The following is a 26555-nucleotide window of genomic DNA, read 5'->3' as shown; positions in this document are numbered from 1 at the left end:
AACTGTAACTGAATCCGCTTTGTAAATGCCGGCCCCGCAACTCTTCACTACAGATTGTCAAGTCAATCTGTACTCTTCACAAATGTTCCCCTCAGGAACAGGGAAAGACTTACTTTTACTTATTGCCGAGATATAGCTATTTGAAGTTAGTAGTTTCAAAAAACGGGTGCAACGGTATCTCAACAACGCTTTGACCAAATCGGCTTAAAATTTTGGTGAAGCCTCGTTAAACCAGTCCCGTGTGCATGACGAACACAGCAAAAAATCCGATGGTAAAATCGTATGCAAAAGCATGCACATCACCTTTGTGAGCAATAGCATGTAATATTGTATGCGAAAACGTGTACATAATAAGCATGTACAAAAGAAAAATAAATTAATGTTGCACACCCCAAAAATATCATCAATCTGTTGAGAGTCATATCCCGATTACCAAGTCCGCGCCCCAACCGTCTCGGCTATCTCACCGTGTTGTAAATGATGTGTCCAATGCCGATGTACCAGTAGGTTTTCCGTACGTCGTATACTGAATTAGCTGCATACGATGTATGGGGAACATACATCTACATCGGTGTTGATCCAGTTAACTTCACAGCGGCGAGATAGCCGAGGTGGTTGGGGCGCGGACTTGGTAATCTGGATATAACTCTCAACAGGTTGATGTTATTTTTGGGGTGTACAAAATTTATTTATTTTTCTTTTGTACATGCTTTTTATGTACACTTTTTTGCTTCAATATTACATGCTTTTGCTCACAAAGGTGATGTGCATGCTTTTGCATGCGATTTTACACAGATTTTTTTTACTGTGAAGGCTGATTTTCAAAAAGTTTATTTTTGAAAAAGATTAAAATATTTTTATGTTTTTCATATAAAAAATCACCAGTTTTTGATTTTTGTATTTTTTGAAAATGAAAAATTTCAAAATCGAGCTTCGTCATGCACACGGGATATGTCTTGAAAGTCTTCACCCGAAATGTCAGCCAATTTGGTCCATCCCATCGATCCCATCTCGAGATATCGTGGCACTCGTAAATCAACGTGGTGTTCGGAGAAAAACGCTCACAAAGTTTGATAGTTTTCGCTTTACGCATGGCAAAGTAAGCTTAAATCGTTTCTTACTCAGTTAAATCATGAAATTTCTTTATGAAACTTTCAGGAGTGATTGAAAAACATCTTTTAAGTGGATTTTATAAATTTCTGCATTATAAAATTATGAGATTTTCTACATGTATGTAACCCCTTAGTCCCAATTAAACATTACATTCAATTGGTCATTCATTTACATACTTCTATGTTTTGATAAATGGAGTAGATTTCATGAAGAGTTTTACACATTTTTTGTGAACAAACATCGATTTTAAATAAACCTACGCAGACGAAAGGTGGATCAAGATTAAAATTTAGTTTGATTACTTAAAATAAATAAATTGTGATCAAATCAAGAAATTTTTATTTTTATTTCATATTTTTTTTTTAGATCTCTTGTTGAAATTTTAAAACATTTGCAGAGCACTCTGTTGATTTTAAAGTATCTCTAAATCAAATTATAAACATGCTGTTTTTGTTTAAGTTTTCAAAGTATGAAGTTTATTTTTTTTCTTTGGGCTGACAGGCTAAGACCGCGGTTGGTCCATCTCGCCATATGAAGTTTATTTTAAAATGTGTGATCCTTGATATTATGAAGTTTTATTTGGTAAAATAGTTTCTCCAATGATTTGAAAAAAAGGATGGTAAATTAATAATTGAAACCGTTTTAATTGAAAAATGGAATTCAAAAGTTTTTTTTTTATTTTAAGTTTTATTAACTTGACTTGTTGTATATTGATAATTTATAAGATGAAAACGCCATAAGCTGTTTTTGTTCAAGCTTTTAAAGTACCGTCAGTGGGGGTGACTATGGGTCAAAAAACGATACACCTCTCGTAGTTTCTTAATAACAAAAACAATTTGAATAACATCGAAAATCTGTTATCGTGGAATTGTTCTTAGATAGTTTACTAACATTTTCCCAAAATATGGTGTAATTTGATGGACTCTACCTTAAATGGCAATCGTTTGAAAATTGGCCCAATCTCACCACTTTGAGGGGGTGACATTGGGTCAAATGAAACTAAATCAATCAATTCCAACAAAAAAAAATCAAAAATTGATTTTTCGAGCGGTCATTTTTGGCCAAAAACATACCTCAACTTTAGACAGCTGCTAAAATGACAGGATTTGTTCTAGGAACGAGATTTTTTCAGAAAAGTTATCTCAAGATGTCCCTTGCACAACAGAATTTAGTTTCATTGAGAAGTACCTGCGAAATTTAAAAAAACCGTAAAAAAATACTTTGACCCAATGTCACCCCCACTGACGGTATGATGTGTATTTGGGAAAGTGTAAGCTTTAATTTATGAAGTTTTATTTCTTAAAATAGTTTCTTCAATGGTTTCAAAAAAAGGATTCTAAATTAATAATTGAAACCGTTTCAATTGCTAAAATAGTACCCAAAGTTTTATTATATAAGTTATTTTGACTTATTTTATATTGTTATTTTATAAGATGAAAAAGCCATAAGTTTACCAATTTGAACAAATCCTGGGTGAAAAATATTAAAGAGTTGTGCGCGATTGATTTAAACTCGGTGTGCAAAACATATCTAGAGTTTTTTCAAAAGGTCCTATAAACATATGAAACAAAATAGCTTATAGGACCTTATTAAAAAAACTCTACACCCTAACCAAAAATCATGATTTTCTGAGTTCATACGAGTTTTTCAGTTCAACCCATACAACCATTTTTATGGTTGCAGTACCTGAACTCAAAAAATCGTATGAAAAAGTTGGAAATTGGTAAGGTTGTAGGTGTAGATATACCGTCATCATTGGGTCATACAAAAATGCTGAAATTTGTAAGACCCAATATCACCCTCAGACCCAATGTCACCCCTGAAGACGGTACACTAAACCCCCGGCGGTTGGTCACTTTTTCGTTTGACACTTTTTTAGTTTGTACCCCGTTTGTTGGTCAAAGTTAAACTAAAAAGTGACGAACTGTCACTTTTTACAGGGCGCTCACGCACATTATCAAAACAAACGTTTGGTAGCGTGTGTGAATTCCGTGTAAAAGGGGTGTCAAACTAAAAAGTGACCCCGTTCGTTTGACAACAGTTCTGGTCGTTAGGTCAGTCAGAAGTGGGAAGTTTGAACACCCTCCCATTTAAATGAAAAATTCAGCGCGTCTTATATAAATCCCTTACATTTTCCAGCAACTGTACCTAGCCACCGGAGATCCGTCGTCGTCCGATGATGGTGGTTCCGCGCAGATCTCCGGATCGCTGTCCCTGGCGGAGCCCGTTGCTTGTGCGGACAGCACTGGGCCACTTTTGTGCACGGACTCGGTGCTTCAGGACTGTCCCGGCATCGAGCAGCTGTGCGTCGTTTGCCACTACTTTCCTCTTTCGCGGGCGCTGTTACCCTGCCGACACACCTGCATCTGCGCGGTTTGCTTCGGTGAGTTTTTGTAAAACATATATTTTAGAACAAATGTATATGCTTATTTGGCTTCACCAATTTCAGGCAAACTGGACCGCTGTCCGATGTGCCGCGCCGCAATCACCAGCTATTTCTGCATACGATCGGAGGAGTACGTACCACCGAATGCGATCGAGTCCAAGGTAAATAGCAAGTCCAAAGTGACCGTTCACTGGCTGGACGCACTCAACGATAGACTAACAGACTTTTTAGGGTTCAGATAACGAGCGTCCCACCTGACTTAAGCGATGTGTTTTAATGTGTTAATAAATTGTGGATTTATGTGTAACGAAAGCTTACGAACTAAACTAAAATCATCTTGGAATAGAATTAACAGCGTTGACGTGATTTCGACATCTTGCACGTGGGAAACGCTTTTAAATCAAAAAAATAAACAATATTCTATTTGATTGTGTATGAACATCGCCGGCGATCGGAGTCACAAAATCTAGATACGATAAGGGAAGTTCTATTGTTTTACCGTTTAAACTTGTGCGGCTTGTTCCTTTTATTTTAAGATTGCTTGATTCGTTTCTATGACTATGCTCTAATTATCTGCCCTTATAACACTCAAAGCAAGTCCGTCTCACAAACATAATGTTGTCGACTTTTTTTTTGGTCAGCCAAATCTTCATCGAAATTGTATGGCTTCTGATTACTTTTAGTGGTAAATAAGATTTATCCCAAATAACCCATGACTGCAGAATCGCAGAGTTGGGCTTTTCAGTGAAATATTTCAGGTGGAGTATCGTTTTACGCAATTCACAGCGATTTCAATCAATGTTTTTTTTAATTCGTTCCACCTTGGGATTCCTTACATCCCTATACAGATTTTTAAGCGATGATGGTGTTACGAATGGTGCACCCCCGAAATATCAATCACGCAGTGGTACCAACATGACAAAAAAATGTGACAAACCAAACGTTTGGTAGTAAGTGTAAGCGCTGTGTAAAAAGGGTGTCAAACTTAAAAGTGACACCGTTCGTTTGACAACAATTGGTGTCAAACGATCGGGGTTTTAGTGTATTATTGTTCATAACAATAAAGTTAATTTTTCAGAGTAGATTGACCCTTTGTAGACCACAAACGATTTAAAAATTAATTTTAATTCAAATTAAAAAAAAAATAACTTTGCGGCTCTTTTTGACAGAAAGCATCCTTCTTGGCAGCTCATACCAAAGGGACCGTAGTTGATCCATCGGAAAATTTTGACTTGCAAATAAATTTTGTGTGTATTAAAATTTTCATTTAACGGTGCACATCAACCAGAACTTGTGCACCCAGATTTTTGTTGCAGACATTTTAGTATCTTCAAAACTCAAAACTAGAGCTATCGATATATTTTTTTATTCATCACCTAAGCTACTGTTTCCATAAACATTTACAACAAAATTCGTCAATTTGTATATTCACATTATTTCAGGATTGGGTCCGTATGTTCAACAATTTTGGAATAAGAGGATAACAACTTCCTTGCTCGTTGTGTACCCTTAATTGAATTAAATTTCATTTAATTTAATGAAACAAGTGATCAAGTGAAATGGTTTTCTATCTATTTTTTAACGGTGTACATAAAAATTAACATAGGACCTTCTTTATACATTTCAGAAGCTGAACCTCCTTAAAGTCAATAAAGTTGATGCCCAGATTAATCATACGATCCGTTGTTTACAGTTTAACAGCAATACACTGAAACCCCGATGGTTTGACACAAATTGCACGGGGTCACTGTTAAGTTTGACACCCTCTTTACACGGAGCTCACACACACTAGGGAGCTTTCCTTTATTAAGTAACACAAAAAAGTGAGCTTTTTGACCCCCTCCTCATTCAAATTTTATAAATTTTGTATGAGGCGTAACACAGCCCTCGACCTCCACTATCGCCCCAACTGCGTTACGTAATAAAAGAACACTCCCCTACCAAACGCTTAAACAAAATTTGTTTAATATTTGTTTAAAATTTATTTAATATTTTTCTATACTAAATTTGCATGCAATTTCAATTTTGGCAATTTCGAAATATCTGGACAAAAATACATTATTAAAAAGCGAAGCTACGAAATGAATGATTCTGCAGGCATGGTAGAGTTTATTTTCATAAACCTGTATAATTAATCTATAGCAACCGGCTTTAATTCTTCGATTTATAGTTCAATCTGAATCTATACATATTTTAGTCCCGCTTCAATAAATAATAACACAAAATAGCCAACTCAAGATAAAAGCAATCCTTCTCCCGTGTATTTTATTAACCATGTAAAACATTAGAACCATATATGTGATTAAAAATTCCAAAATCAAAAGCACGATTTACCCAGATAGGGTGATTCTTCTTAGTATTGTAAAAATAAAGAATTTCAAACGTTCAACGCTCAGAGGTTGATCGGCATAGTAATAACCTTCTGAAGTAATAGCAAAATTTAGCCTAGATAATTTATTGTATGTAGAAGAACCCGATAAACAATATTGCCTAGGTATTTTTAAGGTAGCGAAACATAATAATAAAAAAAAATAATTGTCGGAGAAGATTTTTAAAACAAATGTATTGTGAAAGCCCATTAGAGATACGAACAATTGCAATTTATTAAATAGGAAATGTTTTCAACATTAATGCGTTACCATCGCCACTCACTCCACCGAGTTATCGATCTCGATCGGCGTGCTGGATGTGTACAGACTAGCAGCAAACACAATGTCCCGCTTAATGGCATTGGATGCCTCCTCCATTTTACTGTGCAGCACCGGATCGCCGATAATTCTTGCGGCGTCCTTTACGTTGCACAACGTTTCGTTCAGCTGCTGAATGCAGCGCACAATGATGCCCTCCTTGATGTCAGTCAGGTCCATGATTTCCGAAAACGGCTTGTTCTGGGCCCACTCATACACGACCTCCACCAGTCCAAAGTTGAGCTTGTCCCGTTCCAGCAGATCCGTCACGCCGTACATCTGCTCCACACTGCGGATGTCCCGTTCGACCTCTTCGAAGAGTGCTCGCGCCTGAAATTTACGTTGGTTGAGGGTTAACGTGATCTTCGTTGCGTTCAACTCGAGTAATCTTACCTTTTTCAACGTTTCGATCATTTTCGGTTCCACCTCGGTTTTCGACTGGAAGACCAAGCTCGACAGCAGGGCAGCAATTTCCGCCGGTTGCAGATCGGTCAGAATGTTCCGCAGCACCAGCTCCGTAATCATCAGCTCGTTCTGGCCCATTTCGCACGCGACACGTCCCTTCATGGCCACTGGAAAAAATAATAGTTTTTTCCTACTTATGAATCGCCTCAACTAAATGTGCTCAAGCCTTACCCTGCTGCATATCGTCGATGTACTTTAACTCTTGCAGAACCTTCAGCTTGTTGCAATAATCAGGGTAGAGTGACATGCTTTTGTAGGAAACTTGATACTTGAGGTCTTCCAGTTTCGTTTCCAACTGTTTGCGATCGTACACAAATGCAAACTCGTGCCCAAAGTCGGCAATATCGGTGTAAGGCAGGAAACGATCCAGCACCTCTCTGGCCCGCTTCAAATCCTCGCTCAGTTTAACCTGATTGATGTTGAACTGGAACTTTAATGACTCCAGCTTGGTCTTTTCGTTCACAATGTCCATGTTGAGCTCGCTCAGCGCGGCCGTCGCGTCCAGCACGGATTGTGAAGGCGGTTGGTCCTTGAACCGGGGAATCTGCCGGTTGTCCCAATTTTGAAGAATTTTAACCGGATCACACTTGATCACCTGCTTCGTGACATCCATCACGTCGTCGACGGTAATCTGCAGCACGCAATGTCCACCAACGCCCTCTGGTACAAAGTGGCGATGCTGGGCGGACAGCGCCAGCATTCGGTGCCACAGCTTGCCTCGTTCCATTACCGGGTTATCCTTATCGGCGTCTCCGGTCGATGAGGACGGCGCTTTTTGGTGGTCAAGCACCAGGACCTTGTAGCGTGCGGTATTCTGGTCTTGTTGGACGACGGACAGCAGAATGGCCAGCTTGTTGTGGTGTTGTGCGTGGGTTACCACCAACACCCGGCCCGGTTTCATCTCGTTGGAGACTTTTTGCGAAAGAAATAGTTTGGGCTGAAAGAGAGAAAAGCAATCATGAGTTAAAATACTGAGGTAAGCCATTTGCAACTACTTACCATAAGCTCGTCCCATTTCCCTAGATATTCAGCAGCTGCTTCATAAAACTGGCACAATGGCTTCAAATGCTCGCTAAGATCGTTGAGTTTGGACATTTTTTCCTCCATCTTGTTCAGCTCGCTGGTGCTCTCGGGAAGCTTCAACCTCTTTCCAAACTCGCGGAAGCTGTGTAGCATCATGTTCTCCACCGTGACCAGTTCCACCCGCAGCAGGTAGAGTATCATCGCGTACGTAAGCCGAAACTGTGACTCCAGTCGCATTGGCTTACCAAGGATCATGTTCTGAAGCTCGGATTCGCCCGCCACACCCATCTTGCAGATGATAATTACGGTTCCGTTCTTATCCAGGCCACGCCGTCCGGCACGACCCGCCATCTGAGTGTACTCGGCCGGTTGCAACATTCGCGAGGTTTGGCCATCAAATTTCTTCGTCGAGTCGAAAATGACCGTCCTGGCGGGCATGTTGACGCCCATGGCGAACGTTTCCGTCGCAAACAGGATCTTTACCAAGCCACGCGCAAACAACATCTCCACAATCTCCTTCAGAATGGGCAAAATTCCGCTGTGATGAATTCCGATGCCCCGTTGCAAGCAATTTTGGACCTGAATTACCTGAGGCAGCATACGATCCGGGGGCTTGAGCTTTTGCAGACACAGCTGGAAGAACGACGTTATGAGATATTTCTCCCGGCCCGTGGTCAAATCGCACGACATCAACGCATTGGCATTGTTATCGCAACGGTTCCGTGACAACGTGAAAGCAACCACGGGCAGTTTATCGTTCTTTTGCAGCTGATCAATCAGTCCGACCCATAGGGTTTGCTCCTGCTTCTGATTAAACTGCGCCGGACGGCCAGAGTTCTTGTTGGCGTTTTTGGACATCCTGGCCGTGATGGCTTCTTTCGCCTTCCGGAACCCATCAATGAGGAATTTGCTCTGTTCGTCCACGACCAAAAACATGTCGTCCTTGGACTTGCCCCCACAACCCGTATACAGGTAATGTTTGAGCGGAACCGGTCGCTTCGGAGTACTCACGACGTGGACGCGTTTCTTTTTCGTCTTTCCCACCCAATTGGCAAACTCGAGCGTGTTCGGAACCGTGGCACTCAGCATGACGATGCACACGTGGTCGGGCAGCAAAATTAGAACCTCTTCCCACACGTGTCCCCGGTCGGCATCGGTAATGTAATGAACCTCATCGAAAATCACGTACTCCAAATCTCGAGTTATGTCACTGCCACAGTACAGCATGGAACGGAGAATCTCCGTCGTCATAATCAAGCAGGATGCCGTAGGATCTATCTGAATGTCCCCAGTTATCAATCCAACGTCTTCGAAGGTTGATTTAAAGTCCCGATACTTCTGGTTGGACAATGCCTTGATCGGCGAAGTGTAGATCGTTTTAGTCATGTGCTTTTTGGACAATGCAATGGCATATTCCGCCACAACCGTCTTTCCAGCCGAAGTGTGAGCGGCCACAAACACGTGGTTGTGCTCTTCCAGCTTGATGATGGCCTGCTTTTGAAAAATATCCAACTCAAACGGATATCTGTGCGCCATTTCGGGAATTTTAGTGTGAAAATCCGTCACCGGCTTGGACACGTCCAGAATTTCAGCCCATTCCGCAGTTTTCACCCCATTCGTGCCCGTATTTGCAATCTTAAGCACCTGCTCAGCCGGATTCTGCTCAACTTTGAGCAAATCTTCATCGACATTTTCCCCAAGTGGAACGGCTTTCAGTGTTTTCGGGTCAAATCTCGGCTCATCGTCAGAACTGTCGCTTCCATCCCGATCCCAAACCGACAAACCTTCCATTTCTAGCTCGATGGCCGACAACAGGTCGATGATGCCACCGTCGGAACCCCTCACATCGCCAAACTCCATTCCATTCGTAAACCCGGGCGGACAAGTTTTTAAATTTTCCTCAAACGCCGCGTTATCAATGTCCAGCATCTTAAGCGTATTTTCCGGTTCGTCGAATCCACCCGGCCAGAAGGGAAAGTTCGCTGCCGAACCTCGCGTCGCATTGTCGTCCGCTGGGCCCGGTTCACGCTGCAGGGACATGGAATTTTTTGCATTACTTCCGGCATTTTCCAGGGGAACCTCGACAAAGTCTATAATTGCACCCGTTTCCTGGCAGCGTTTCGGCACGATTTGGGTGCTCAACGGTGCCGGCGGGATCTCGTACAACGACTCGATCGTCAGTGTCCGCGGGTAGAAGCTCGGCTTAGGCTCGCTACCCGAAGAGAACGGTTCCAGGATAAAGTGACGAAGTGTGTCCTCAGTGTCCTCGACGATCGGGGGAGGTTTGCTCCACCAGGATGGCTAAATTTAAATATTATTTATCATTTCAGATGCTTATGGTGAACGATAATACTTACATCAATAGACATTGCGACTAACTTAAAGAACTTCCTAATTTATTTAATGTAAACTTGATGATGTTTCACTTCGCTGATCACAAAATGTAAATAAACCGGGTTTTTTTGACAGCTGCGAAAAGTCATTCATATGCATGAACACTGTTAAACAGCATTACACTTTTTTCAGTTCACTTTTACACACTTGTATGGGATTTTTCAGTTCAAGTATCATACTTGAACTGAAAAATCCCATACAAGTGTGTAAAAGACTGTGTGAACTGTGAACTGAATTCAGTTAACAGTGTGTAATGTTGATTATCAGCTTATCAGTGAACAAATCTAGTACACTGTAAAAATTGTATCACACGACTGCCAAAAATTAAGTCTAAAACTAGCAAAACAATGCAAAAGGACCGAAGCCGAAGTGTAAACAAAGAGTCTATCCTGCTCATTCCGAATGTAAACATCAACTGACATGAGCAGGATAGACTCTTTGTTTACACTTCGGCTTCGGTCCTTTTGCATTGTTTTGCTAGTAGTCTTTGAGTATTTTTTAAAGAGCTAAATAATTAGGTTTTACAGCGTGACGTCACGAGCGCACACGCACACACATTTTTGCTGAGACACACGTGCACAAAATGTAAACAGTGCAGCGAAGCTGTCAAATTTCTAACCTAAAATTCGAGACGGCGTAAAACCTAATTTAAACTTGATTTCGATGATATTTTAGAAAGGGAGCGTTCTTTTATTACGTAACGCAGTTAGGAGGGGAGGGGGTGTCGGCGTCTGTTACGAAATTTTACGAAAATTGGGTGAGGGGGAGTGATGAAAAGTCTTGTGAAAAGTTCTGAAAGTTGGCAGCCCTGCCATCGAGTTCAGAGGCTGGCGGTGTGCGGTCCGCGAAATTTGAATTTTTTAATCGGTTGTTTTTATAAAAAAAAAATCGCGTGAAAAGTAGTGAAAAGATTTTACAATGTGTAGATTTGCATCTGGAAAGTAAAGATTTCCTGCAAATTTGGGAATCTGGACAGTTTTTTTTCGCGATTTTTGTTTTCTACGCCGCTTGGTAAAAGGTTTGACAGTTCGCAGGGTGCCCAGTCACGAAATATTCTAGCAGAGCTGGTTCTGTCCGAATCCTGCTAGAACGGTAGAACATTTCTGCTAGAATGCTCTAAGAATATCCAGCTCTCTAAGAATTCTGCTAGAATCCTGCTAGAACGTCGAGACTGGGTGGTATCTAGGGTGGCCGTCTTACCCCCAGCTCCCCTTCTATAAGTCATGCGTTTTAATTGACATGATTGTTTACCAATAATATGAGTTGGGCTGAAGTGAAATTTACATAAATTCAATTTGAATGTTCGTGAATATGCCCGAAAAAAACAAATTGGTGTAATAATAAACTAAAGGTAAGATACTACAACTTCCTTACTTATTTTGCTAACATTATTTATAATCTTTTTTTGCCTGTAGTCCGCAGTAATGGAGCAACAAAAGCATCCTTTCAATCCGGATCATCGAAATTCAGTGCTCGAAAAAGCAAACCGCCGCAGTTTGCTACGTTCGGTAGCCTTGCAGGCGTGCCAGGAACAGGAACAAAATCCTCAAGCTCAACGACGGCGCAAGTTTCTTGGCGTTCACGCCGGAAACCGGTGCGAGCAGCAAGCGCTCGCGAGGTACGCCATTCGACCGTGTCCACCGCGTTTTCACGGGGAAAGCATCGACGATGTCAGCTACGGCGCGTTCTATGATACCAATTTTCAAAAGTATCGCAACACCTTTTACGAATCATCGAGTTCCGGCGAGGTTGGCGTGGAGCAACCGGATGAACCGGAACGCCAGAGGGTAAAAGTGCCTGCGGCAGCAGCAGCGGAGAAGGAACAAGAAAAGAAGCTATATTTCCAGGTGAAACCACAGACGAGTATTGTGAAAAGGCTCGAGATCTTCGAAACCGATGACTGAATTCGGCGGTCGATTGTTGTCTGATCTGGAACAAGGTAAATTATTGGGCAATTATCGCATTTGTTTGCTATCGCGTTGACAACTTATCAAACTTTATTATTTGAAATCATAACTCGAATGTAAAACAAATTTAAAATTATTTATACACGTTTTAGAGGCCGTATCTCATGCAAACTATCGTTGGATAGGTTATCAAAAGACCTTGCCGATGAGCCAGAAAGATTGTAGATCAGAAAATCCTATCGAAAGTGCAACCAATCAGACTAGTATTTGGGATTCGGGCTCAGTATATCTGGCCCTGTAATGCCCTCAACATTTTTTTAACGAATTTTTGTGAAAAAAAACTAAAGATGATTTTTCATGGATGTCATCATTATCAAGTACAAATACAACATTTGGATTTTAAATACAGTTTGCACTATTTTATTCTAATAGTAGAATGTTTCCATCGTTCACACTAAAATTGAGTTTTGTCAAGGTTTTCTCTTGTTCAAATACCAACTGATATTGAACAATCTTTCAGTGTGTTAGTGTGTTCATTTCGACCTCAGGCTCGTTCATGTAGTTTTTTTGTCGGGGTAAATTGAGGAGGTTAAGCTCTCACCTTGCCCCACCCCAACTACACACGACTATAGTGTATCCAGGCAGTTGTTCCCCAGTCGGTCTGCTGGTCGCATAATCTCCTAACTAGGGCGCACATTACCAACTCGTAGTACCGGCGGCATCCATTTCAGCGCAGACATGGGAATTCACCATCATTGAACCAGTTTCCAATTACGAACCTTTTTGTCAGTTTTAAACTCCATTTTTTCTCAGTGCATATTGTAAGTGCTCGCGATTAAGAGATACAAATGTTAATTTTAAAGTGGAAAAGGAAACAAAAAAATCGCAGCCTTTTTCTATGCCATTTAAACACGAAGAAAGTAAAATATTTAAAGAAAGTAAGAAAAAACAAGCAGAAAAACCAGTTAATATCTACCATTTTGCGCACCAGGTGGCTGCCACCTCTCATAAAAATTTCGCAAAAAAAAACACCATCATTGAAAGTGTTCTGCAATCATTGTGCAAATTGCAGCACTGAAATATATTTAGATATCATGTATTGATTTTTACTCCAGTTGACAGCCACACTGTTTTAAGATAAGTGCGACAAATTTCACTATATCGTAATTGTTTGTTATATGTAATTTTCCAAGATGCAAAGACAAAATGTTTTATTTTTATCAGATACGGTATAGTGTTTTTTTTCTTGTTTTATATATGTGATCATTTCATGCAAATCCATCGGGGCGTCATGAAGAGAAAAGAAGCACATAAACATGTTTTTCATAATCTCAAAATTACATCCTCAATGCCCACCGATAGGAGTTTTCAATATTTACTGTGTATTTTCTGGTCCAAACCGGATTAATGTTCTAATACAATTATTTTTTTATCTCAAATTTTCATTGTTTTCTCACCTACTTCTTGTCATTTAATTGTAGTAATGAATTTCAAGTAATTTTGTTTTGTTTTCATGGAACAGTGTAATTGTTTGTGATTAAATAAAATCAAATCTTAAACGTACTTACAATCATAAAACTACCAATGGAGATACAATATGTTTGTCTTTAATATTTTATAAATTTCATGCACATCAAATCAAGGTTGTCTAAAATCCGTTAAATCGTAAATGTTTGTTGTAATTATTGAAAGTGTGTGATTTTTTTATCATCAAATTTGTTATGTAATCATTAGTTCATCATCTTTCTCGTCATCTTTCTTGCTAAATATGTATTTCGTCACAATGTTCTATAAATCTTATCTGCTCGCTGGAATTATCGGATTCAAAGCGACTGCCGGCTCAAAATTGTTCTTCGTAGCACGTTTGTGTCCATAAACCCAAACGGCTTCCAGCTACGATATCAAAGAAGAATAAAAAGGAAGGGAAGAAGCGTAACGTTCTTAGAAGCGTCTGTTCTGATTTCCCCCCCCTTGGCGGTTCTGGTTCTGGTTTTGGTTATTGTTGTTTCGGTTCTGGTTTTGATTGTTTTGTGAATTGTTGCCAAATTTGTTTCCATTGTTTCCGTTGTTTCCATTGTTTCCAAAGTTGTTTCTATTGTTCTGGTTTCCTCCAGAATTGTTTCGGTTGTTGAAGTTATTTTGGTTATTTCCAAAATTTCCTCGGTTTCCCGAGTTATTACCAAATCCGTTGTTCGAACCTCCGCCAAAGTTACGACCGCTGAACCCGTTGGCCAGGTTCAAGCTGGACAGTGGTGAATCGGAGCTATTGTTAAACGGATTGTTGTTTCCGCTAGCTAGACCCTCGCCCAGATTTTTACCCGAGATAAACGCCAAACGCAGTAGGTCCTGGATGACCTGTGGGTTACTAAAATCATTGTTGCTGTTCATCGAATTAAAATCGTTCCGGTTGCCAAGGTTGCCAAAGTCTGTGGAAGGAAATATTGGGTTATTCATTCTGTTCGATTTATCCAAACCCAACCCTGCTTTGACAGTTGGTACTAGCGTTATCTTTCTAGTGCTAAAGGCAAGCACCCGTCAATCATAAGGGCTGTACACTCAAACCCCGATGGTTTGACACCAACTGTTGTCAAACGAACGGGGTCACTTTTTAGTTTGACACCCCTTTTACACGGAGTTCACACGCACTACCAAACGTTTGTTTTGATAGTGTTCGTGAGTGCTGTGTAAAAAGTGGCAGTTCGTCACTTTTTAGTTTGAATTTGACCAACCAACGGGGTACAAACTAAAAAAGTGTCAAACGAAAAAGTGACCAACCACCGGGGGGGTTCGAGTGTACTGTATGTTGTACTTACTCGGATCTGGTCCATTGAAGCGTCCCCGCTTGAGTGGTGGTGGACCGCTGAACCGGTTCGACTGCACGTTCTCGAGCACAGCCGGGTTCTTGTCGATGATTTCCTGCATCGCCAGTGAGATCTTTTCGTCATTTTCTTTGAAAATCTTCCGGTTAACCTTCGTAGTTAGCGGTTCGATTCCGCAGCGCACGGGCTTCTCGCCGTCGGGAAGCTGCAGCACTTTGTCGCAAACTTCCTTGTCACGGAACTCGATCAACGCGGTGTTTCGGTTACGCTTCACGACGCACTCGATGAAGCCAAACTTGCGGAATTTTTCAAACAGCTTTTCTTCGCTAACACCAATGGTCAGTCGAACCAGGCGAACCGAGGTTTCCGGGTTAAAGTAGGTGTCCTTGCGTCCCGGGAATACGTGCAGGCAGCGGTTCTGGAAGTGCTTTCCGTTAAAAGCCTTGATAGCGTCTGTGGCCTGTTCGCGACGAGCGTAGTAAATCAACGCAGCCATCACCATCGACGTCTGGCTGGTTTTGTACGCCGGGATGTTCGGCGAGAAGATGAACTTGATGTGTCCACCAACGCTCGAGAAGTAATCCCGCATGTCGCGCTTGTCGGCAGTGTACGGAAGGTTGGACACGTAGATTGGCCACAACTTGGCCAGCGGTAGAGGCGGCGGGCGCATCTTGGATTCTTCGCCATCTTCCAGCAATTTTTTAACGTGTGATGGTTTCAGATCGATAACTGTAACAAGAATGAGGTTAAGCAAATTGGTATGACTTTGGAGGTTCAAATACTCACTCAATGGACCGTTGTATTTTTTAACTCCGATGGTTTTATCCTCGGTTTCTTCGCTGTCCGGCTTAGGAACGGGCAACGTTTTGCACTCCAAGGCCGCTTCGACGGCACTGCTGTTCTTGAAGCAAATGATGGCATGCTCATCGGCACACTTGCGACGGCTGACAAACTCGATCTCTCCAAACTGTTCAAAGTGGGAGTAGATGGTCTCTTCGGAAATTGCTGTGGGAACAAGGATCAGTTAGGAACTTGGTATACATTAAACCAAGAGTTTAGCAACTCACGTTTTTCCAACCCTGTCAGGTACACGCTCGAGGTGTAGTCTGGAATGAGAGCAGCAGTAACGTGAAGAGCATGGATCCGTTTGCCTTCAAACACCTGCTGGTTTAGAGTCTGTGATGCGTTTCTAGCGGTATCTTCGTCCTCGTAGAACAGCTGGGCCACCGAACCGTGGCTGTTGTTGATGACCTTAACCTCGGTCAAAGTGCCGGTGCCTTCGACGGCCTTCTTCAGCTCTTCCTGGTTCGAAACCCAGCTTTCGGGCAAATTAATAAGTGATACACGGTTCATGTTTCGGAAGAATAACTTGGCAGCGCGCCAAATTTCAATGTGATGGTCTGTTCAAAAGAAAGAGAAAGAAATTTGTCAGACCTAAATAATCCCATCAGTTTCCCCGGTGACAACATACTCTGATCATGTCCGGTCAGATCGTAAACGGTGGTTTCTTCGGCATTCAGCTCCTTGATGGCCGCCTCCTTCTGTTCCTGGGTGTTGCACGAAACGTACGCCAAAGGGTGGAAAACCAGGACACCGGTCACCTCGGTGATGGTCTTAAATTTGTCGTACACATCTTCTTCAGTAGTGTTATCATCAACGACATAAACAAAAACGTTCTTCTTAATGTTCCAAATAGCGATGTATTCGATATGCATACGCAGCCGGCGGTTCCGGAACAAGGTGCCCTCCTTGGCCTTGAGAGCTTTGGTGGCTGTATCCTTATCCTTGAACAACAGCAAAGCCAAGGTGTACTTCAAGTAGTGGAAAATTTCAACATTCTCCACGGTGAACTCCTTGAAGTGATCGCGCAGCTCTTTTTCGGTAACATCGACGGGCAAGTTGCCGACGTTCAGCTTCTTTCCATTATCTGGGTTAAAAAAAAGTAAATTAAAATATGGTTATTATATTAAATATTTGTGTTCAAGCAAAGACATTGTATGTTTCTCGGTTCAAATCAATTAATGCATTCATGAAGTCATATTTGTCTGAATACTTATGCCGGTTAAATCTCCTCCTAATTATTTTGTTGCAAGAAATAAAGCTTCAGCACTGTCGTTAAATAATTGTACAGTCTAGACTCGATTATCCGAAAACCTTAGAAAAATTCACTTCGGATAATCGAACCACGAATAACAAAAAAGTCGTTGTCTTATTTTTGCTTACACTACTACTCTAAAGTTTTAGAATTATTGAAATCAAGATGGCGGAGATGAAATATTGGGAAATATCTTATCTTTGGCTAATATTTGTTTTGTTTTTTACTGTTGAACTCAACTGTGCTTAGACTAGGCCAAAATGGCTAATTAAATCAACAGGACAAATTCTTCTCACAAAATTCGTGTATTAAGTATTTTGTCTACTATTTATTGAATAAGAGCAATAAGGGACCATCCATAAACCACGTGGACACTTTTTTGGGAATCTGTAACCCCCTCGTGGACAATCCATATATAAAAAATCTTTTTTGTATGGATCGTGGACAATCGCTTAAAGTGGATTGCTCTGCTTTGCGCATTTCGCCAGCTTAATCTCTTTTATAATTTGACTGATTAGAAGCTACTATTTAATTATCAATTTTCTTTATTTGGGATTTGATGAGAAGATCAAATTTCATACAAAAAAAATCATAAAAAAATCAATTTAAACAATGAAAAAGGTTCTGATTAAGAAAAAATAGACTCGATGCTCATTGAAGAATAGGGCATACAAAATAAATCTAGTTATAAAAACCAACCCGCAAACAACAGTGAAAGGAATGGTCAAGCAAAACGTGTGTTTATCGTGGTTTCTTTGCGCTGAAAGTGTACAGTACCGCTACGAATCCAGTGGTAGCGTCTATAGGGACCATTAACTTATAAAAGAGTGCTTACTCGTTTATGGAGCAAGCATCAAAGTAATAAAAAAATGACGAATTATTTCATACATTTAATTATTACCCTCGCCGAAAATATTAACAAACTTTAAAAACATCTTTTTTCATTTTCTTTGTAACAAAGCCAATATTTTTCTTCTTCCCAAAGTAAAAACAACGCGCACCATTTTGATTAGTGCCGGGTCTGGTAAATTTTCTAAGCAAATTTAGTATCGCTCTCAAATTTGCTACTCGGTATTTCGCTAAGATATTTCATTTGCTCGTTAGCAAATGTTAAAATGTTGAAAAAAAATTAGAAAAAGAGTATCAATCTGGCATTTGCAATTTTTCTTCCATTTTTTTTTATGTCGGCTTGGAAAAATTCACAATGGCGTTCCTTGGCTTGACCGTGATGGAGGCTTACCTGCAGCTTTGTTCGACGTATTTTCGTTTGAAGCCATTTTTCCAGCAATAAATAGTTACAAGTTACAATAAATATGATGCACTGCAAGAAGAATACTTTGTTCTTCGATTTTTCACAATTTTTAAGTGGGATGCTGCACTTAAAACAGATAATATTCACAAACAAGAACGTGAAAACGATGTGTGAACGACGTTTGACACCTACAGCCCGGCATAACTTTTTCGCTACCGACTTGACGCTGTGTTACGATGCTGCAGGGTTGTACTACCTCCAGATTTCTCCTTTTTGGCTTACCTATCAAAGGTAACGGTGTTAACTCTTGCTGTTTTTTTTTGTGGTAGTGTAACGTCTGGTCACGTAACTGATCAAGATTCCTCTTCTATACCCTAACTTTTAATAGTTTTAAGGAGTATTTAAGAACATTCCCAGTACCAGTCCCGAAATATTCTAGCAGAGCTGGTTCTATCAGAATCCTGCTAGAACGGTGGAACATTTCTGCTAGAATGCTATATGAATATCCAGCTCTGTGAGAATTCTGCTAGAACGTCGTAACTGGGTTAATTTAACGAAAACATAACTTTTTTGTTTTGAGGTGTTGCACATACATTTCTTGATTTGGGTCCTAAAATGAAGCTTAAATTTGTAATATTGTTAAGGGAGTGTAACCGTTGTTACAGGTTTCCTTAACTTATAAATATTTAAATGCGAACGTTCACGATCTTTAAGGTTATGGTTAGTAGGGAAAACACACTGATACAACACAACAACAAGGTGGGACCAATATCAACAAGAATAACAAACTACAGAATCCATCTCTGGTGGGTGGAAAATGGAACGACTCCAGAGGGTGGTGTGACCTCCCTCTGTGACGTCATGCCGTGTCACTGGCATCGGAGGCTTGAAGGAATCTAGGGAAGGCCGCCATCGGTCTATTCCCCTCAGCCAAGTGTGCGATCAACAAGTAAATTTGTGGAGCATAAATTAGATAAGTGAGAGTGATTTGGTGGAATTCCGGAAGTTTACACCTCACGTCGTTCAGGTATGCCAAACACCCTGCAGTACGGCTCTGTAGTACGGACGACGTTGCTTAGCCTAGATAGTACGGTTAAAGTAACTCCTCTCACTAATCTCCGTCCAACAGGACCTTTTGTGTTGCCGTTTAACGGCCATTTTGTCGGTCAGCAGGAAGCTGGTCCGACACCACGATCGCACACTCTCGGCCTAGCAGCAGTAAGAGCGGAGGAGCCAGCTGCTACGCCTAACCCGTCAAGGATCATCGTTTTCGCTCTGGCCAGGGTGGCCATCAACACCAAGGAGCACGCTCGGACCGGAAGGTTCTAATTCCCAAGGAGCGTTTTCCCCTCTCGAGTTGGCAGGATTGGGCAGGTCCCAGGTCGCCCGATTGAGCCAAAGAGGGAAGGCCTGAGATTCCAGCCGTGCTCTACACCACCACCGTCGACACTGTTCCTGAGAACCGGTGTCCGCCTGTACGCGAGCGCTCACCGGCCGAACGGATTCGGCCCAGAAGTCATCGTCGTCATCAAGGTAGCAGCGGTACGTACCGGCAGCGTCTAACCCCCCCTCCTACACACACATACACTTACAATAAACACACTTTAAACGAATTAGTAAATGTTATTTAATTATTGAACCTAGCCCTAAAAGAAAGTGAACGTTTAAGTCCTTGTCCGCGATCTCCTCTGTTTGACGACCGTAGCGCAGCCGACCCTAAGATTATCCCTCAAGTGCCTCATGCCTTAACCTGAGTTAGCCGTTGGCCTAGTTTTACAATAGTTACAGGAGACAAAAATCAAAATCAAAATGCGCTACAGGCTGGTGTACAAGCTTCCCGGACGAAAATTGCGGGCGCAATTCTGGCGTTCGTCTGCGGGCTTGCGCCAGCCATCTGGCAGAATTTCCCCCAGATTTGCCCCAGATTTCTGCCATGATTTCTGGCGAATATGACACAAACCGGTCGTGCACTGAAAGAAAGGCGCATAGTAATGGCACATGTTTTGCAGATGAATCCGCCCCATACAACTTACCCGGTCGGAAAAAAATCTGGTAAATTTGAGTGTCTGGCGCAGGCGGACGTTTGTCGTGCAGTTCAGACAAACTTGGCACATTTCTTTTAGCCAGGTTTTGCGTGACGCCCGACGAATCTGGCAAAAATCTGGCGGAATAACACACAGCTGTCTGGCACAAAAACCAATCGGTTCAATCGGTTGAACCGTGCACGACCGGTTTGTTGCATATTCGCCAGAATTCTGGCAACATTCTTGGGCCAGTCGGGGGGAAAATCTGCCAGACGTCTTGCGCAGCTAAGTGCAGCGCCCAAGACAAAACGCCCGCCAGGCGCCCCCCTTTTCCGTCTGGGTTAGCATATCCCAGACGGAAACGGGGGGCGCCTGGCGGGCGTTTTGTCTTGGATGCTGCACTTTGCTGCGCAAGACGTCTGGCAGATTTTTACCCCGACTTGCCCAAGAACGTAGTCAGAATTCTGGCGAATATGCAACAAACCGGTCGTGCACGGTTCGACCGATTGAACCGATTGGTTTTTCTGCCAGACAGCTATGAGTAATTCCGCCAGATTTTCGCCAGATTCGTCGGGCGTCACGCAAAACCTGGCTAAAATAAGTGTGTCAAGTGTGTCTGAACTGCACGACATATTCAAGCAAAACATTGTAAAAGGTCCTAAGTCGAAAATGTAAACAAATCGGATTATTGTTTGAAATACATAAGAATAACTTACTTTACACATAAAAAATACAACATCCCTCAAAACTTCACAAAATTTGCATGATATTAAATTTTTTGATAAGGGCCAAATTCGTTGTTGGTTTGTTGTTGTTTATTACTCCGTGTTAGTCTTCCACCACAAGAGGCCGAAAACGTAAATAAACATCATCATTAGGTCAACTGAGTTAGGGCTTTGTGTTCTGAGGACCTATATGGAAAATGAAACGGCTGCTGTCAAAAAAGTTTTTTGCCTCGTGTTGTTAGCTCGCTGCCTTTTTTGTAGAAAAAAATTGAAGTAAAACGTACAAAAAAAATTCGAACCTGTTAGCAATTTTGATTTATTACTAGGTAAGATTACCAACAGGTATGTTTCTGTCGGATAGCAGTCTAGTCTGTTACAAAAATCAAAAGAAACCGATCACCATAAAATGGAATGATAACCGATATTTTATGTTTTATTTCCAGAAGCAGCTCAAATGATGCTGGACGCTTCTGTAGCCACCGTCTGATCGAGAGCCGCAACTTGACCAACAGCGGCCGGGTGCGATACTTCACGGCGAAGGAACTGGTCAAGCCGGAGGCCAAGGAGTGGTGGAATTTAGTGAAGGTTATTTGTACGCAGCCGTTCAATAGTCGGGTTCAGTACGGGGTTGCTTTTGTGATGCTGCACTTGGTTGGGGGCAAGAAGAAGGACAAACCGCTGGTTCCGGCCGCGTTTCAGAAGCAGATTCAGGAGAAGTTTCAGAAGAAGGAGCCTCCGAAGATGCTTCAACTTGGGATGTTTAAGCTCCGGGAGGAATTTCCCGGTTCGGTCGAGGAAGCTCGGCGGGGTTATTTGCGCGCTGGAAAGCGTCGCGATCCGGTGCGGACTCGCAACTCGTCGCGAGTTAACCCACAACGACTCCGGCCAGGGCAGCGACGTCTATGGCGGCACGATTCGGGACGCGTCGACGCCGGCGGGCATCCGGAATACGTTGGCCTCTCCACAACCAGCCAAAATGATGACCAAAATCACGCCAAAGCCGAAGCCACGACTCTTTGACGACAATGGCGAGAAGGAAAAAGCCTCGGAACCGAAACCAGGACGCCCTGCTGTACGACAAGCCAAACGAAAAGCTGGATCACAAGCTGGCCGAAGATTGTGTCCGGAAGCACCGTGAAAAGGACGCCATGGAGGAACGCGAGCAACGTCGGCGACCAAGTTCAAGAACATTTTCTTTGACGAACCGGAAACTTCGTCGGAGAAGAAGAACTCTGCCCGTCGGGACAGAACATCCGACATCAAGAAGCCAAAGTTGGACAAGGATCAAGATCGGGAAGAAGATGAAGAGCGGAAGCGAAAGCCGGTGACGTACAAGTCATTAAACAATTTGTTTGAAAAGGTGGTGCTCGTGATTAGCGGGATTCAAAATCCGGAACGGGCCAACCTGCGGAATCAGGCGCTGGCCATGGGAGCCAAGTACAAGTCCGATTGGGATTCAAGCTGTACCTACGAATTTGATTTGCGTCTTCAAAAATACCCCCAAGTACAACCAGGTCTACGGCTACGGTAAGATCGTACGCAAGGGTGAATCGAACGTCCAGGTCTACGGCTACGGTAAGATCGTACGCAAGGGGTGAATCGAACGGTGCCACGCACTGCGCAAGCGCCTTTCGTGGCGCAAGTTCGCCCTAGATTCGGCGAGTAGAGCGCTCCGACTCGGCGGGTGAAATCGTGGACGAAGCGCGCCGGCCAGAATTGCCGGAAATGGCAACGGTCAAAGATCAGCCGATTGAACTTTCTCAGGAAAAGCTTGCCGTTTTGATGAGCTTGCTCAAATACGTGAGTGAGCGGAACAAGCAGCGGACGGAAGCGGCAATTAATGACCATTTCGAGGCAGACCTAGATCCGTTGGAAGAGTGTTGGTAGTAGGATAGTTGATTATTGATCAAATGCGGTCCTAAATAAAGCTGTTTATATAGCAGTAACAATAACTGTTTGTTTTTTATTTAGAAAAAGCTAGGAATCTCCGATTTACTGTCCCGGTTTACGGCTGTCCAGGTCGAAAACCTTAAGCAGACATTCCTGCTTGCTATCCGGCCGCATAACTGACGAATGCTACCCGTCGTTGTTCCGTAAGACATCTCTAAACTTCAACTCAAACGTGACCATCACCCACGAAACGACGAGCTTGTCTAAATATTTCAAGCACTCAGCAAAATCCATTTATAACGGAACTAGATCCACTTCTGGTTCACTTGAGTCCACGGCCGGTTCCTGCTTCTTGCAAAGACCCGTTCCCAAATGATGAATTAACTCTTCCACTAACAAAGATTTTCTCTAAATAAAAATTATTTCAGTATTTCTGGTATATTCCAAATATTGATAAAAATGTTAATTAATTTATTAGGCAAACCATCACCATCTTTAATGCTCAGGTGCGATTCTCAGATATGCTATTTCGTGCCGTACTGTTCCGTCTCAACTATCTCGGTTACAATCCGCCCGTTGATTGAGCACTTCCGATCCGAAGGTACACTGGTCAATAATGTCCCCGCTTCTTCAACTATTTCACGGAGGAAAACCTGCGGCCGCACTCACCGGCGGACGTCTACCGCTAACCCGGCAGCAACAATGTAAATCAGGTGAACCAACCCCGCAAAGTTTAGCCCAGCCGATGATGTCCAAAACCACCAGGCAAAATGTCGAGTGCTGATGACGATCGGGCTCGTGTAACACTCTGACCATTTTTTGAAACGGCACAAACATATGTCGGCACGTTGTTCGGAGCTGATTCCAAACTTTCTATTTCCTCTTCTGGACTCGTCGGACAATTCACCTTGACTGGTTCGTCCAGCTTGAGCCAACTGGACCGTTGCTTCGCTACAGGTGTCGTTTTGGTCTCCACCGAGATTTCGATTGTTTCTGAAACGCGATTTTTCAGCAAAGTTAAAACAGCATTCAGCAGGATATTAAATTCAACAAGACTTACCTTCAGTTGTTCCGACGGTTGCGAACCACTAATATTTCACCCATCTAAGGTGAAATCCAACACAAAAATCAGTCAAAAGACTGTTTAAAACGTTGAAAAATTAAGTTTACTGCAAAAGGCCAAAAGGAGACTGAAATTTGTTTTGGTTTGGCCTGTTTTGCCACGGGCTGAAAAAACAAAGCATAAACAAAAACAATCTGAAATCGTGTTAGGCCAGGGGCCAAAATGGAAAGTGAAACTTCCACTGTTTTCAAAAGACCAAAAATGCAAAGGGCCAACTCTCTCTCCACGGTGCAAAATATTTTTGTCAGGGTCTATGTTGCTTTTATAGCAATTTTCTCGAATAAAAGATTTTTTTTGATAATTCTAAGTACAAGACATTGTAGTCGTGATAGTTTTCCATCATTTTAATGAATAATCTTTTAGATAATCTTTATTCTCTTGAATTAGGATTTAAAATACGTTCGCCAAACTTCATCCTCAATTTTCTCAATGTTTTGAAAATGGACTTTGAACCTTTTACAATGTTTTGCTTGAAATGTCCGCCTGCGCCAGACACTCAAATTTACCAGATTATTTTCCGACCGGGATGTGATTGTCATGTGTGAATCACTTGGAAAAAAATCTTCGCTTGACAGGTTAAATTCAAGTGCAAAACACGTGAACTCAACGTGACGACTCACTTGAATTTGCAATGATATTCTAGTGAATAAAATATGAAATTCCATTGATTTTCGAGTGATTTTATATCGGGTTCAATAAAAATATATATTTAAGAATATTTATTTAACATTTTATTTTGTTTTTCGCCAAATTTTTACATTATTTATTTTTTACTGTCACCACACGCATCATTTTATTTTTTACACACTGCCAAGTATTTTTAGCGACGTTCATCTTCCCAGAAATAAACACGCCTCCCGGCCGAATCCGCTGGGAACTGACAGTTACGGATTGTCAGAGAACATCACCCCAGTCACGGCGTTCTCACAAAATTCTTACAGAATTCTAGCAGGGCGAAAATATTCTTACTAGAACTGTGCCACCATCCTGTCAGAACTTTGCAAGAATTCTCAAAGAATTCTAGCTCAAATGCAATAACCGGTTCTAGCAGGAGCCAGCGAAATCAACCGGTTCTGTAAGAATTCTGCTAGAATGTTGCTAGGATGAACTGACAGCCCATTCTGCTAGAATTTTGTATGAGTCCTGCTAGAATGAACTGGCAGGAAATTTCTGCTAGAATCCTGCTTGAATTTTGCTAGAAGCAGTTAGTAAGATATTTTTGTTTGTATTATTTTCCAAATTAAAACGAGTTTCAAAATCAAATTTATTTAAACATTCATTTTTATAATCACAACAAATACAAGTAAGAACACTAGCACTTACATTTCAAATCTACACTATAAATTTCTTCTACGAGAATTTTCTTCGTCTTTCTTGAAGTTTGTTGGTTGGGGCGTCCTGCTTGACCCATCTCGTTTCACTCCATGGCCACTCCGATCGTTAAGAAGCGGATGGCCCGGGTCATGGCGATGCGTGGACAAATCTCGGAATTGATTTTTTTTCTCGCGGGTTATTCGTGCCTGTTGATAAATAATAAATAAATAAATTATCTGGGCACGCAATTATCTTGGCTGTATTACTTACCAAAAAGTCAACCAAACAGCTGACAAATAAGAAGCGATGTGGCACCTTCTTTTAACAAAAACCTCCGAATAAAGTGAACTCGTGTAAACAAGTTCGATGACAGGATGATTTTGGCGGAAGTCAAATTCGCTACAAAGCGGTTTGGCGGAAATGCTTTAATTTTTGACAGATTTCGCTCTGTCAGATTTTTCTAGCTAAATTCTCACAGAAATCTAGCAGATTTCGCTTTGCTAAAATATTCTGGTAAAATTCTTAAAGAATTCTGACAGGCTTGCTAGAATCTTTCTAGCAGGATTCTAGTAGAACCAACTCTGCCAGAATTTCTCGTGACCGGGACGGGTAGGAACTTCAGCATCGACGACCCAGTCACGATGTTCTCACAGGATTCTTACAGAATTCCAGCAGAGCGAAAATATTCTTACTAGAACTATGTCATCATCCTGCTAGAACTTTGTAAGAATTCTCAGAGAATTCTAGCTCAAATGCAATAACCGGTTCTAGCACAGGGGTGACCAAAGTATGGCCCGCGGGCCAAACGTGGCCCGCGAGGTGATATTTTGTGGCCCGCGGACCCATTTTGAATGATCATGTAAAATGGTTCGTTGACCACTTGTAAAGTGATTTTATACTTTTTCAAAATGAAGGTTTATTTTAAACTTTTAAATGCTAATCTTTATAATTTTTTATTGATAAACAAAATTTATGATTTATCAATATTCTGATCCCCACATTAGGATACAAATAGTTTGTTCAAAAAAATTTATAATTAAAACAATTTCACACGTTGCAATGTGAGTGAAACTAGTAAATTTCGTCAAAACTTTCATCAAACATTTTTGGAAATATTTAAAAAACGTTAACTTAGGTAGAATTCTGTAATTGTTGCAAAAATATAAGTTTTCTTTATTAATATGCAAGTCATAATGGCCCTTTAATGAACTGACCCTCAAACTTACATTGCACTTCCTCCGGGATTCGAACTCGTTACAGTTGGATAACGAATCTGATTGACTACCAACTGATTCAGGCTGACAAAATGTGGAAATCGGAGGATCAAGTTTGTTGCAA

At 41.7% G+C, this 26555-nt stretch overlaps 3 protein-coding genes and 1 pseudogene across 3 annotated transcripts in view; 2 read left to right on the top strand and 2 right to left on the bottom strand.

Annotated features, from left to right (window-relative positions):
- LOC6034739 (cell growth regulator with RING finger domain protein 1) overlaps nucleotides 1-6039 on the top strand; it is a 37948-nt gene extending 31909 nt beyond the window's left edge. The window contains exons 7-8 of the mRNA XM_038266494.1: nucleotides 3253-3496; nucleotides 3563-6039. Of these exons, the coding sequence (XP_038122422.1) occupies nucleotides 3253-3496; nucleotides 3563-3741 (423 nt within the window). The 3' untranslated portion in view covers nucleotides 3742-6039. The remainder of the gene's footprint in view (nucleotides 1-3252; nucleotides 3497-3562) is intronic.
- LOC6034740 (helicase SKI2W) lies at nucleotides 6035-10043 on the bottom strand. Its single transcript, XM_001844967.2, has 5 exons — nucleotides 10032-10043; nucleotides 7651-9975; nucleotides 6823-7588; nucleotides 6580-6758; nucleotides 6035-6516 (listed from the first exon to the last, which is right to left on the bottom strand). Exons 1-5 carry the CDS (start codon nucleotides 10041-10043, stop codon nucleotides 6148-6150), a joined length of 3651 nt encoding a protein of 1216 aa, XP_001845019.2. The 3' UTR covers nucleotides 6035-6147.
- Nucleotides 10044-12366: 2323 nt separating this feature from the next.
- Nucleotides 12367-18364, bottom strand: LOC6034741. The gene is made up of 6 exons (XM_038249708.1): nucleotides 18130-18364; nucleotides 16266-16721; nucleotides 15862-16194; nucleotides 15581-15799; nucleotides 14789-15523; nucleotides 12367-14401 (listed from the first exon to the last, which is right to left on the bottom strand). Exons 1-6 carry the CDS (start codon nucleotides 18164-18166, stop codon nucleotides 13917-13919), a joined length of 2265 nt encoding a protein of 754 aa, XP_038105636.1. The 5' UTR covers nucleotides 18167-18364; the 3' UTR covers nucleotides 12367-13916.
- An 806-nt stretch (nucleotides 18365-19170) lies between these two features.
- Nucleotides 19171-22842, top strand: LOC6034742 (annotated as a pseudogene).
- Nucleotides 22843-26555: the final 3713 nt, after the last annotated feature.

Source organism: Culex quinquefasciatus, chromosome 1 (assembly GCF_015732765.1).
Source record: "Culex quinquefasciatus strain JHB chromosome 1, VPISU_Cqui_1.0_pri_paternal, whole genome shotgun sequence".
NCBI classification, from domain to species: Eukaryota; Metazoa; Arthropoda; class Insecta; order Diptera; family Culicidae; genus Culex; species Culex quinquefasciatus.
The sequence above is the reverse complement of the archived record's forward strand: the minus strand, read 5'-3'. Positions and strand labels throughout refer to the sequence as shown.

Coding starts and splice junctions, on each gene's coding strand:
- LOC6034740 (XM_001844967.2), bottom strand. Junction 7,589..7,650: donor GGAAATGGGACGAGCTTATG/GTAAGTAGTTGC, acceptor TCTCTCTTTCAG/CCCAAACTATTTCTTTCGCA. Junction 6,759..6,822: donor CATCGACGATATGCAGCAGG/GTAAGGCTTGAG, acceptor TATTTTTTCCAG/TGGCCATGAAGGGACGTGTC.
- LOC6034741 (XM_038249708.1), bottom strand. CDS start 18,166: ATGGCTTCAAACGAAAATACGTCGAACAAAGCTGCAG. Junction 16,195..16,265: donor TCTGACCGGACATGATCAGA/GTATGTTGTCAC, acceptor TCTTTTGAACAG/ACCATCACATTGAAATTTGG. Junction 15,524..15,580: donor AAAATACAACGGTCCATTGA/GTGAGTATTTGA, acceptor TTCTTGTTACAG/TTATCGATCTGAAACCATCA.